Here is a 12,638-nt window from a genome sequence, read left to right on the forward strand (position 1 = left end):
ATAACACAGAAAGGGTGTAAAATTTATGATGAAACAGCGTATATAGTGGACCCTCTCGATATTATTCGGCTTTGCATGCATACTTGAAATAAAATGGGTGTCAAAAACATTCATCGTTTGCTGTTTATTATCAACAAGGTAATTATGTATAATTATTTGAAATGTTATTTACCTTAAATTATCAATTTATTAAAGATTCTTGAAAATCACGGTCCGTGTTACGCGGGTCATTTCGTATTTTGACATCAGGGCATCATGTCCAACTATTGAAAATCAGATTTGTTTTCACCGGGACGATGATGGCTTGGATTTAGACAGGCAGACAGATAGTTTATTCAGACTTAAACAACAGTACATCGTCTTCAACTCAAATATATAAATTATTTTTAGACGAATTGTTAGGTGATTACACATATAGCAGTGATGATTCTGAGAATGTTGCCATGTTTCTTATCCGTGTAAAATAGAGTCCATGGTTTGAGCATTTTTATCGCGGTGTTCAAAAAATGATATCTCAATAATCTTGTTTATTGATAGATCTGTGGTTTTATTGCCCCTGTGTTCAGCACAAACCAATTATCTCGTTATGATCAGATACTGTGCCGACCAATACTAAATAACACTGTGGTGTCATACGCCACAGCAGGGACCTATACTTGTATATTGGTCCCTAACCACAGGTGGCAATGTCTGGTCAGATTACACTTTTTATGATACCTCCATGTCTTCTCGTGGTATTAGTGGTCATTTCTTGGAGTAATGTAACGCCAAATACTCAATTTTGCGTTAATAAGATATGTAGCGTATTGAAAACATTTATAGTCATCTGCCCATACAGATTGCCATAAACTAAATACTGTATAGATGTCAGCCAGCTAAATCACAATAATTATAAGTGCTTAATACCTATACATGTACATTTTAAACATTTAAAAAATCTAATACTTAACATTTAACGTATTTAGCGGGTACCGGTAAAAAAACTCCGTTATTTCGTAGTCCTATAAAGAGTGTATGGTAGTGTACGGAACAACATAATTAAAAACAGCATTCTCATTTGACCACAACGGAGTTAAATAATCTTTCCGAAAAATACAAATAATACAGAGTTTTAATTTAGAATTCTATATATTTATAACTCTGTTAACTTATAAAGATATTTCAATATACATGCATAGACAGTTGACCGTGATTTTCAAGAATCTTTAAATAATTTTAATTAATTGATAATTTATGGTTAATAACCTTTCATATAATTTTACATAATTACCTTTTTGATTATAAACAACAAACGATGAATGTTTTGACACCCATTATATTGAAGTATGCAAAGCCGAAAAATATCAAGAAGGTCTGCTATACATTTGTATACGCTGTTTCATCATAAAATTAACACCCTTTCTGTGTTATAATCAAGAGCTGAAATCGTAAATTTATTAAGCTTCATTAATACTTAGCTTTATGGATATGTCTCTAGAACAAAATATTTCAATATATTTCATAAAAAATATAATAATCATGGCAAAGGAAATTCAATGGCCGGTATCTAAACAAAAGCATAATCGCCAAGACCGCAGCATCAGTTCAGTGCGTTAGGAACGCGCGCTACATTTTCCCGCCTTCATTCCTTAATTACTTTCGTTTTTAAACAATTTTTTTTTCTATCGTATACAGAATTCTATTCTCCTAAGCAAGATGTTATTTTTAAAACTGAACTCCAAATATAAACGCTACAATTATGTATAAAGTACGAACATGTCAACTGTAAATCTAGATTCTAAAACTCCAAAACGGTATGTTATTTGCAAAAGTTAAAGTTATAACTCGCCGGGCTGCCGAAATCAGAAGAAAAACGTAATATATATTTATATATCTGAAAACTACGTTACGTAAGCTTTGTAATGATATATAATTTGTCAAAATCGACCTAGAAATGAAACTATAATTTAACAAAATACGTGAGTGGGTACATCAAATTTATAACCTCGGCGCTTCGATAGAAGATCGATAGTTACGACACGGTCACGTGACTTAGACACAACAAGATATTTGGCGTAACGGTCCCGTTTCATATCCGTGTAATCTAGAGTCCGTGGAAATAACAAGCATGAATGATATATAATTTCTACAACATATGCACAAATGCAGTTGTCATGTAGCATAACACATATGCAAGGGAATAACACATGAATGTCATAAAGCAGATTTCATGTACTGGTAGATAAGCCCTTCCATAAACCAAATGCTCCAAAGAGCTCCCTTACGTTATTTGCTTAATAATTTGACGGAACCTAATGAACACAGATCATTCCAAATTAAAAACTAGCCATATGATAAAAATCTATAGCACTAAGTCAGATTAAAAACATTGGTAGTGTTTGTGCCTCACAAAGCTGAAAAGTGATTTTTGGACGTCAGAGATAAGCAACAATTATAGGCCAATTAGTGATATAATGATAGACCCTACTCTTGGGCATGTTTGCACTGGCTGAAACTTCTCCAGTGACTGCCATAAATTTGCTGCTTAAAAGAGCTGCTTTGTCTGTAAGATAAATAGTATCCAGACAAAACATGGTTATTATATTGCTGTAGTCAATGTAAATGTTCGTGTCTGGTCAATAACCTGGTTGTGCATTGCAGTATATTAAGTCAGTCCAAATAATCAACATTTCTGGACGAAGTGTTTGTAGGAAATAACCATGCCTGTTGCTTCTAGTTAAGGTCACAGTGGAAACATTGAAAGTTTAATGCATAGGCCTTATATGGTAAAAGAGATGATAGATGTGACTGTTGTACTATTCATTAATTAAGCAATGGCAAATTTCAAGAAGACAAGTCACATGTTGTATTCACCAACTTTTGCACTTGCTTAAAAGAAATCTGTGAAATAGGCTTTAAGTGTGGAAACAGTAGAAACAGTAACAAAGGACTAGTACAGTTTTCTTTACATTTGTATTTCCATTTAAATAATAATTATGCAAGTTGCATTTAAATTATTGTACAGAATTAGCCTGTAATTGTAAATGATAGAGTTAATTAGCAGGTCTTACATCATCGGCCACCTGGGCTCTTCGCTTCAATTTTTGTTTGCCAGTCTTAGACTTTAGTTATCATGGGGAGTGAGGTATTGGTAATCCATGTCAGGGCTCGACAAATTCACACTCTTGCTCATAATTACGAGAAGAAATTGGCTCCGGACGAATGAATATTCCGTCAGCGCTCGTCCTGCAGGGCGAGTGGCATTTCTGGCCAAAAAGATTAAAATTTCATGTTTTAACACACTTTTACCAAACAAAACAACGTTTAATCGTCGATTAAAAATTAACCAGATGTTGATTATTGCACACTGCGCTAAAATTAGTCCTGTTCCCGTTACGCTTTAGAATTTTAATGCTAACGCGACATTAACAAATTCTAGCGTCAAATAAACAGTGCTTTATTCTTTGTCTCAATAAAAAGCGCACGAAAATTATGCAGACATGTAGAACGTCGCATGGAAAGTGTGGGTGTATTTTGTGTTGTAAAAAAACATTAACATCATGTCAGGCGATTTACGTGTGTTCAGTGGGAAAACCCCCGCCCAATTGGATGTTATTTCATCACATCTTTTAATAGTAACAATAGTCATCATGGGGAGTGGGGTATTGGTAATCCATGTCAGGGCTCGACAAATTCACACTCTTGCTCATAATTACGCCCAATTGGATGTTATTTCATCTCATCTTTTAATAGTAACAAATGCCAAAATTTATTTGATACTTAAGAAAAATGTTTTACAATCGTTGTTTGGTGTAAAGATATTATTTTACAGTGCAGTTTATAAAACCAGCACTTAAACCCAAATTAGAAGAATAGCGTGTTTCGACGATCAATTATATGTTACATTAGTTTCAACAACAACAAGAGAAATAGGCGTCCCCGTAAGCATGCTCTCACTGACCCCCAGGGATTCCGCTAAATGATGCAAATCCCGACATCATTTGTACTTTTCCTGGCTAGTGCTTGACATCTCCGAGATGGGTGGACCATCACCCATCCGTGTCATATTAATCGGCTCATCCGGAAACTCAATCAACATTAGGGGCCAGTCTGGTGACCATAAATAGAAAGAGCTCAGTTGTGGTTTCTTGTCATTAACTATGGCTTGCATCAACCAATCTTGATGACATTTTGGATATAGCAAGCTTGCTTGGTGACCTAACTTAATCCCAAAAAACATAAGAACATGTCAGTATAATGTTAAAGCTAATGCTTGTTAAAAATGAAATTGTCTGCTTAGTAACTTGAGTGAGGATGGAAGCATTGCACTGAAATTTGGTGTGCTGGTAGCTTAAGCATGCAGACCTAGATTTGGATTGTACACATACTTAAACTATAGTAAATTAATCAGTAAAACCTTAAAAACTTGTTTTCATGGATTTGCAGTGTTTTTTGTAATTATATTATGACTGGTTTTGTATTTATCTCCATTTATAGGAAGTGATATAAAGTACCAGTGTTGCATCGACCATAGACCATTGAGCACAATCCACTCAACCACTCAAAACTCATGTAATGGAAGGCAGTTTACCAATCTACCGCTTTATGAAGAGTTTGTGAATGTATTGGAACCTACAAAGATCAGATTGAATAAAGGTAAGTTGTTAGACAAAATTACTTGCTTGGTTAAAAAACACTGGTTACAGATAAGGTTTACATGCATACAATTGGAGGAAATAATTCATTTTCCTCCTCTGAATACTTCCTAAAATACATAAGTCCATCTGACATGACGAAAGACCGCCACAATTTAAATGCCAGACTGGTCTATGATGAAAAAAACTTACAGGCCTCAAGTTAATCAAGACTCTGTTCTACCGTGTAAATTATCTTTGAAGGGAGACATTAAAAAGAACCTACTTTGTTCCTTATTCCAACAGTATTAATTCTGTTGTATGCTGTTGGGTTTTTATTCGTAAAAGTGGGGTTGAAATGATGATGTGCCACAAAATGAATTTACTTTGCAATCGTCAAAATTATCAAGGGCGCATATAGGACTATCGTTTGGGACAAACAGATAATCAACTGTCCTGGGATTCTTAAACATCAACAGACTAAGGACTGTGCTTATAAATCCTAATGTTTTTCAAGAAAAAAATCCTAATTTTTCCTTTATTTTTCTTGAAAATGGGATGTACAGCCTGTGTTTTCGTTTAAATGCATAATTTAAGCTGCAAATGTATTCAATGGTTCCAGTACACTCCTTTTTTGTGGAAACGATGAAAACAACTCATTTGAAAGGCTGGAAGGACAACCTACAACAGCATATGTAAGTTCTTTATTATTTAGCAGGTACATTTTGCTGCATTTACATTACATGCAAATACATGTATATGCATATTTCTTAAATTTTTGCTGTCTAACAAATAGTTTTAATATTCAATATGTGTTGCTTAAATGTTTCTAATGCTGCTTACCCTTTGCAAAAAGTTAACCCACTTTCATACCAAAACACACTTAAACCAACATAAAACTGTGTTTTTTCTAAGTTTTTCTGAGCGGAAGTTGGTTTCTGCTAATAAAAGCGAGTTTTATGTGAGCTAAACTGTGCTTAACTGAGTTTAAAGTTGGTTTTTTAAAGTAGATGTGTGTTAAAGCGAGTTTTTTTGCTGTAAGAAGTTGGTTTTTTATGTGTCAAAAGTGAGTCTTTTTATTTATGAGTTGGTTTATGTGTGTTTAAGTGTGTCTTTTTGTTTCATAAGCGAGTCTTTTACAACAGAAGTGGGTCTTTTTATAAACAGAAGTGGGTTAAAGCGAGTTTAAGTTGGTCTTTTTATAAATAATTTGAAAGCCGCAACAAGGCTAAAAGACTCATTTTAACACACTTATCAATAAGTTGGTCTTTTGTTTATTAACATAACTCAACAATAAAACAATAATTCTTCAACTAGGTCTTTGTTTCATGTTTATAGATATATATTATCAAGGTGAATTGTAAAGGGGCTTTTTTACAGCTTGTTTGCCATTGCACCTTTTGTACATTTATGGGCTCCCCATAATTTTAAGGAAACATTGGATAAAAATTGCTCTTTCAGAACATCACAGGTTCACAGATACTATAAAAATGTTAAAATGTTCAAACTTAGTTTTATACCTGAATATGAAATTGTTTGTCTTTCACTTTGAATCAATACATAAATATTAAATATATTATAAGAACAATCACACATCTATAACAATGTGAATACTTCCATTTAATTCATGTTCTTTGGAGAATTCAATAGACTTACAGTGTGTTTTTTTATTCATTTTTTGAGGGGGAGAGTGACACTGTTTCTATAATAAATAAAACTAGTTTCAGTGTGAAAGTGTTGATTAATATATGGAAACTTATGTGGGCTTGCCAGCATCAATTATATCTCCTCAACATAAAAACAATAACTATTTTAACTTTCTTATACTGATATTTAACCCCCATACAATTAATGCCTACCACATTGACCTTTAACATACAATTTGAAAGGCAATAAAAATAAATAATATTTATACTATTAATATTATTTGCTAACACCATTCAGCATGTTTTTTTAAATATTCACAATTAAATATAATATGCTAAGGGTGCTGTGTATTATTCAATAAATACATATATGTTGGTGTTGAAATCAGTAGATATTTCTCAGATTTAGTAATTGGCTGACACACATAAGAGATTAGCCCCCCCCCCCCAATTAAATCATAAACATTAATTCTTATCACAGTATCAGTGCTCCATCTATAGGCCTAACAAAGGGGTGTTGATAAGACTTTTGATTGGCTGAGCCACCATCTATTTGAAAACAAGCGACTTTGATTGGCTGGAGACAGGAAGTTATGTTTTGAAAACAAAGGGGGTTTTCATCAACTGACTTTGAGCTTTAAGGTATAATTGAGTAACATTAAGACTTATAATTCTAGTTTAAAATGTCTTGAATAACTTTCAGCATGAAGTATTGTGTGGTGAAAACAATGTGTATGTACTACAATGTGTAAATCAACAATAAGTTTGTTGCAAAGGAGATTCAAAGTGGATGGTTAAAGTGATATGGTCTCATAATTCATCAACTGCCTGTTATCTTGGAATACTGAAGAACAGTTGTTTTAGGTTTGTATTTTCATTTTTACATCACTTTTTTATTTAGTTTTATATTGAATTAATTATGATCATTATCATATTTATGTATTGTCACTGGGAAATGTAAATGGATAAGTATAAATGTAATGCAATTATAAGGAAAAACAACACCATTTGAATAATTATGGCTGTATTTTATGATTATTGTCATCTTAAATGTTATTTATACCTATTTCTAGTCATTAATGAACAGATTTCTTTCCCACATATTCAATGAAAACTTTTATATTTTAAATTTGAAGGTTAAACTCCCAAGGTGAAATTTACATTGATTGGAAGATTCTTTGGATAGAATATTCCTGCCAAAAGACAGCAGAAGGGGGACTAACTGATGTATGGATTTTGACACCAGATTTTACCCTGCACGAGCAGCCCAACTTGAGTAGATCAGGAGTGGGAAAACCGAGCCCTGTCCTTGACCAAGGAAAGTTGGATTTGTTGAGAGGTAAAACTATACAGGTTTTAGCATTTGAAAGGCGTCACACTTCCGACCAGTCCACACAGCCAAATGAGACCACATATCTTGGTACATTTTCAAACAGTATTTTCTACCACACGTAATTTCTTTTAATTATTTATGACAAGCGTTAAGTCACATGTGATCACAGGATTTAAATTGCAAAAATAAACAAACAAAAACAACAAGCAAACAAACTTGTTTTGATTTAAATTAATAATATTTATAGTAACAAGATATACCATAACAGCAATATTTATCACTTACATTATAAAATATCTTTCAGGACCTGATCTCAAATGAGATCATGCACAAGACGCACCTCGCAAAGGCCATGACAGTATAGTTTTCAGACCTGATCAGCTGGTGACTGCTCTATGAAGTGCTGTTCAACCTCCCCTAAGGGGGAGATTCGAGAGGGTCTCCTGATTGCTGAACACTACGCCATGGTTGGTATGATTCTTTTTTATAGGGAAAAAGGGGATTTAAATATATAGGTGTTCTACTGCCTCCATATTCATTTTGAAACAAACATAATGCAATTGATTCAAATTTGACTCCAGCACATAATCTGTCTTGCGTTAATTTAATACTACTGCTAAAATTTAAGAGTTACTAAAAATTGTGTTTGTGTATAAAAGTTTTGAGAATTTAACACATAGGCAGACAAAAATAACCTCAGTATAAAGTTAACGATCAAGCTCTAATTTTGAACGATATAAAAAATTCAAGCAACAGTAATTTGCCTCCTTGTTTCAAAAACCTCTTTTGAAATCCTTCTAATGTAGATGATGTTAAAATGGGATATCTGAACTGATGATATTGATGTAAAAGTTTATTCCACCAAAATCAAGTCATTCAGATCAGACTTGCAGTGCTCACGCTGCTGCCAGACATTATCGCCAATGGCGATTATTTTATCCAACTGGCTATTATTTCTTAAAATTGTCTAGAAAAAATGGCGATTATTTTATCCTCCTACATCAAAAAACAAATTGCCTCTAACGACGAATGCGAAACGCCTGCACATCGGGCCATCAAGCAGGAAAAATCGATGAGGAGATTACCTGTGTACACACTCGACCCTGTGTATTGTCATACACGCGTCAATAACTTTTGCGACATTATGGCCTAGAGCGTTTTTCTCAATCTGTGTCCGACAGCAGTGATATATTTTGGAAAAAAACGTTTTTAATCTCCCCGTGTTTTACCAATTATCGGTAACTGTTAGATCTTTGTTAATTTTTCGCCAATTATTATTTAATCGTCATGAAATAGCCGCTTAAATTATCGGCTGGTTTTGTTTTTCACGCCGTTTTTTCTGCAATTAGATTACGTCGAACATTGCTTGATGAAATAATTATTAAATCGCCATCAACTAATTATCCCCGTAATGACCGCTGTTTGTCGTCTGCTTTAACATGATGATTTCAATTTTTAACCAGGTAACCTGGTTTTCGCAATTCAAAGGGACCCGGCATATGCCATGGCCAGCTAATTTTAACGAAACACGGGCTTGGAATTACACTGAGGTGGTGTATTTTAACTCACGCGCTGTGACGTTAATTGATGTAAACATGATCGGCATTGCGAAAGTGTTATTTTTGGAATAAATCATTTACAATTGATATTGGCCTCTGCCTACAATATTGCGGCCGATGGCAAACGTCGTATTAGGAGATAAAGTAGTCGAACGATATGCACATTTTTGATTATGCATATCAATATTTTATATTATGCATATTTCATGTGCAAAACGCGTAAAATTTTTCGGATTACCGTTTTCGGATACTGTATTTTTTTAGTCGATTATGATTTATTTTCGAAGTTCATAATAGCAAAAATAGAATGACGAATATACATGCGGTGATACGGAAGGTGTGGTTTATAATATTTCGAATTGTATTCACCAAAAATTGCAATTGGAAAAACTATTAAAAATAGTATAATTAGTAAGCGCTCTGGGTGGGTTGGGGCCTCTGTCCTTAATGCTTATGTGTATGTAACTGTTGCTGAGATCTGGTTTGTTAAGTCACACCCACAACATTGATTGTATTCTTTATTGTAAAGCCATGATAATATTTTATAAGAAAATGACACACTGATATTATGCTTGTTTTATATATAGACAAGACAAGACAAAAGTTTATTTTGTATATATATATATATATATATATATATTATATATATATATATATATATTATAACTTAAATCCAATAGATATACATTTAATAAAACATAGATAAAATTAGATTCATGGTTTTTGTTTCTTTTTGCCTTCAGTACCGTTTTGCGGAAAAGTCCACATATGTTTTGGCTATTATTTTTTTAAGGAAAAAAATTATGGCTATTATTTTTTGAAGGCCAGAGTGAGCACTGGACTTGATTTGGGTGGAATAAACTTCTACATGTTTTTTTAATACTGTAATGTACAGTAAAATCCTGCATTGATTGTTCATATACATTTCAGTTGTCATCTCCAAAAAGTTTGCCCTGCCCATATCAACAGTGGAAGAGAACATGAGTTGGGCCTTGAGGAGGCTTCGTGTCATGTACTGCGGGGAGAATATATAAACTGTTTAGTGCTGAGCAATATGTTCCTTTGTTCATAGGTGTAAATATGTGTAAAGGGCTATTCCAGGAAAAGATAGGATGAAGGATTCCTTAATGTTGTCATTTTATAAATCCGGTACCACCAACACAGTTAAAAACAATTATTATTAATTTTATCCTCTGTATCACCCCTCACTCACTGAAACTGTATATAATCATGGTTCATACCCTTCCTCCCATTTTTACCTGTGGTAGCCCAAAGAGGAGAATGTTATTTATTTTAATTTATTATGTTAAATGTGCTCGCATATTGTGATAATGTATCTTGGGTAGATGTTTTCCTGGTTTTGTTAAAAATGCACTGTAAAAATGTTCACATTATTTGTTTTTTTTTTAATATAAACATTGTTTTTTGCAAATTGTGTGTGTCTTTTATTTATAATCACATGGGGCTTGTAATGATCTGTTGTGATTTTATCTCAAATAACCTTTTTACCATTAAGGTGTAAATATTTTTTTTTACAAAGGTTACAGGTCAAACAAGCAAAATTTTATGATCCCTTAAGCGAACAAAAGACTCACAAAAACCAACTTAAACACACTATTGTAGACAGAAGTGTGTTTAAGTTGGTTTTTTGTGAGTTTTGGTATGTTGGTTTTTTTGGGGGTTTTGGTATGTTGGTTTTTTGTGAGTTTTGGTATGTTGGTTTTTGTGAGTTTTTTCTGTGTTTAACTCAGTTTTAACCAAGTTGGTAAAAAAACCCACTTTAAACACAGAAAAAACCAACATACCAAAACTCACAAAAAACCAACATACCGAAACTCACAAAAAACCAACATACCAAAACTCACAAAAAACCAACTTACCAAAGCCCACATTTATGTAACAAGTGAGTTTTTTCTGTGTTTAACTCAGTTTTAACCAAGTTGGTAAAAATACCCACTTTAAACACAGAAAAAACCAACTTACCAAAACTCGCAAAAAACCAACATACCGAAACTCACAAAAAACCAACTTACCAAAACTCACAAAAAACCAACTTACCAAAGCCCACATTTATGTAACAAGTGAGTTTTTTCTGTGTTTAACTCAGTTTTAACCAAGTTGGTAAAAATACCCACTTTAAACACAGAAAAAACCAACTTACCAAAACTCACAAAAACCAACATACCAAAACCCACTAAAAACCAACTGCCAATACCGCTTGGTTTAACACGGATAAAACTCGTGTTTAACTCGAGTTTTACACACTTATTTGGGAAGGGAACACTGCATGATTCTTGAATTAATCAATCCATTAAATGGCATATCAGGATGTTAGATTTTTGTTACCATGAAATTTACTGATTTTATTGGTGTTAAATGTATACCGTTTCTTTATGGTCAAAATGTTATGTAAACTGAACCATCCTTGTTCCTATCCTTTAAAACTTAAATTAGATAGACTATTGTAATATTGCAAATGTTCTGTTGTAACCATTAAATTTATAATGTTATTTTCCCCTACTGGTTTCACGGGAGGGGACTTATGGTTTGCGGTCTGTACGTCTGTCACACTTTTCTGGATCCTGCAATAACTTTAAAAGTTCTACATATTTTTTCATGAAACTTGAAACTTGGATAGATGGCAATATGGACATTAATTACATTATGCTCTTCATTTCATTGTGTTCCTATGTCAAAAATTCTGATTGCTATGGCAACAAAAAATAAATAAATCTGACAATTGTGGACATATACATGTATTGCTTGGCAATAGTCTTGTTTTGAGTTGTGTTTACTATTCTTAAATTTTTATTGCAAACCACTTTTGGGTAATGCCCAACTCTAATTGCAAACACTTCAGGCTAAACGTGCAAAATGCTTTAACTGAAGTTACCGGTATTTAGACATTTTACAACAGAACCCTAGCTCTAAATAAAACACATTGTGGTGTAGTGATTTGTAAATTTACCAGTTTCTAACAGTCTTATAGTTAGACTAATAAAATAGAAAAAGAATGATGTTTATGTAAATGCAACTAAAAATAACAGTTTGAATAATGAGTAATTGTAAATACAAATTAACAATATTGCAATATAGGGTGTATGTACAAATTAACATGAGATAAATGGACATTACAACATCCATTTATTCAAATTAAAACAATTTTTAACCTCCCCAGATAAATTTGAGAGCATCATTGTGGAACATTTATTTTCTGATATTTCAAGGACTGATTTACGCGAAGGAAAAATAAAAGTGCTTCTTAGGTGAGTATAATTTTTAATTTATTGTTAATAAAAAGAAAAAAAAGTGATACTCTTTTTAAAATATATTGCAAACCCTAATTATTGAGAACTGGGAATTCTGTTATTATCCCCTGCCATAAGCGGAGAGATATTGTTTTGGCGTTGTCGGTCCGTCCGTCTTTCCGTCCGTCCGGAGCCATATCTTGGAAGTGCTTTGGCGGATTGCATTGAAACTGATATTT

General features: G+C 33.1%; 1 protein-coding gene and 1 long non-coding RNA gene across 4 annotated transcripts in view; both read left to right on the top strand.

The window, feature by feature from the left end:
* The window catches only part of LOC127880144 (uncharacterized), a 47,480-nt gene that overhangs the window by 11,034 nt on the left and 23,808 nt on the right, over nt 1-12,638 (top strand). For both annotated transcript variants that reach the window (XM_052427381.1, XM_052427380.1), the window contains exons 5-7: nt 4,477-4,635; nt 5,236-5,308; nt 12,379-12,417. In XM_052427381.1, the coding sequence (XP_052283341.1) occupies nt 4,477-4,635; nt 5,236-5,308; nt 12,379-12,417 (271 nt within the window). The remainder of the gene's footprint in view (nt 1-4,476; nt 4,636-5,235; nt 5,309-12,378; nt 12,418-12,638) is intronic.
* Nucleotides 6,794-10,535, top strand: LOC127880148 (uncharacterized). Of its 2 annotated transcripts, none has more exons than XR_008049436.1 (4): nt 6,794-7,123; nt 7,396-7,598; nt 7,897-8,063; nt 10,082-10,535. It is a non-coding gene; the product is annotated as an uncharacterized LOC127880148 (long non-coding RNA). The 2 variants fall into 2 exon arrangements; XR_008049437.1 differs by having other exon boundaries at nt 6,795-7,123; nt 7,897-8,059.

The sequence above is a fragment of the Dreissena polymorpha genome, chromosome 4, assembly GCF_020536995.1.
Source record: "Dreissena polymorpha isolate Duluth1 chromosome 4, UMN_Dpol_1.0, whole genome shotgun sequence".
Classification (NCBI taxonomy): domain Eukaryota; kingdom Metazoa; phylum Mollusca; class Bivalvia; order Myida; family Dreissenidae; genus Dreissena; species Dreissena polymorpha.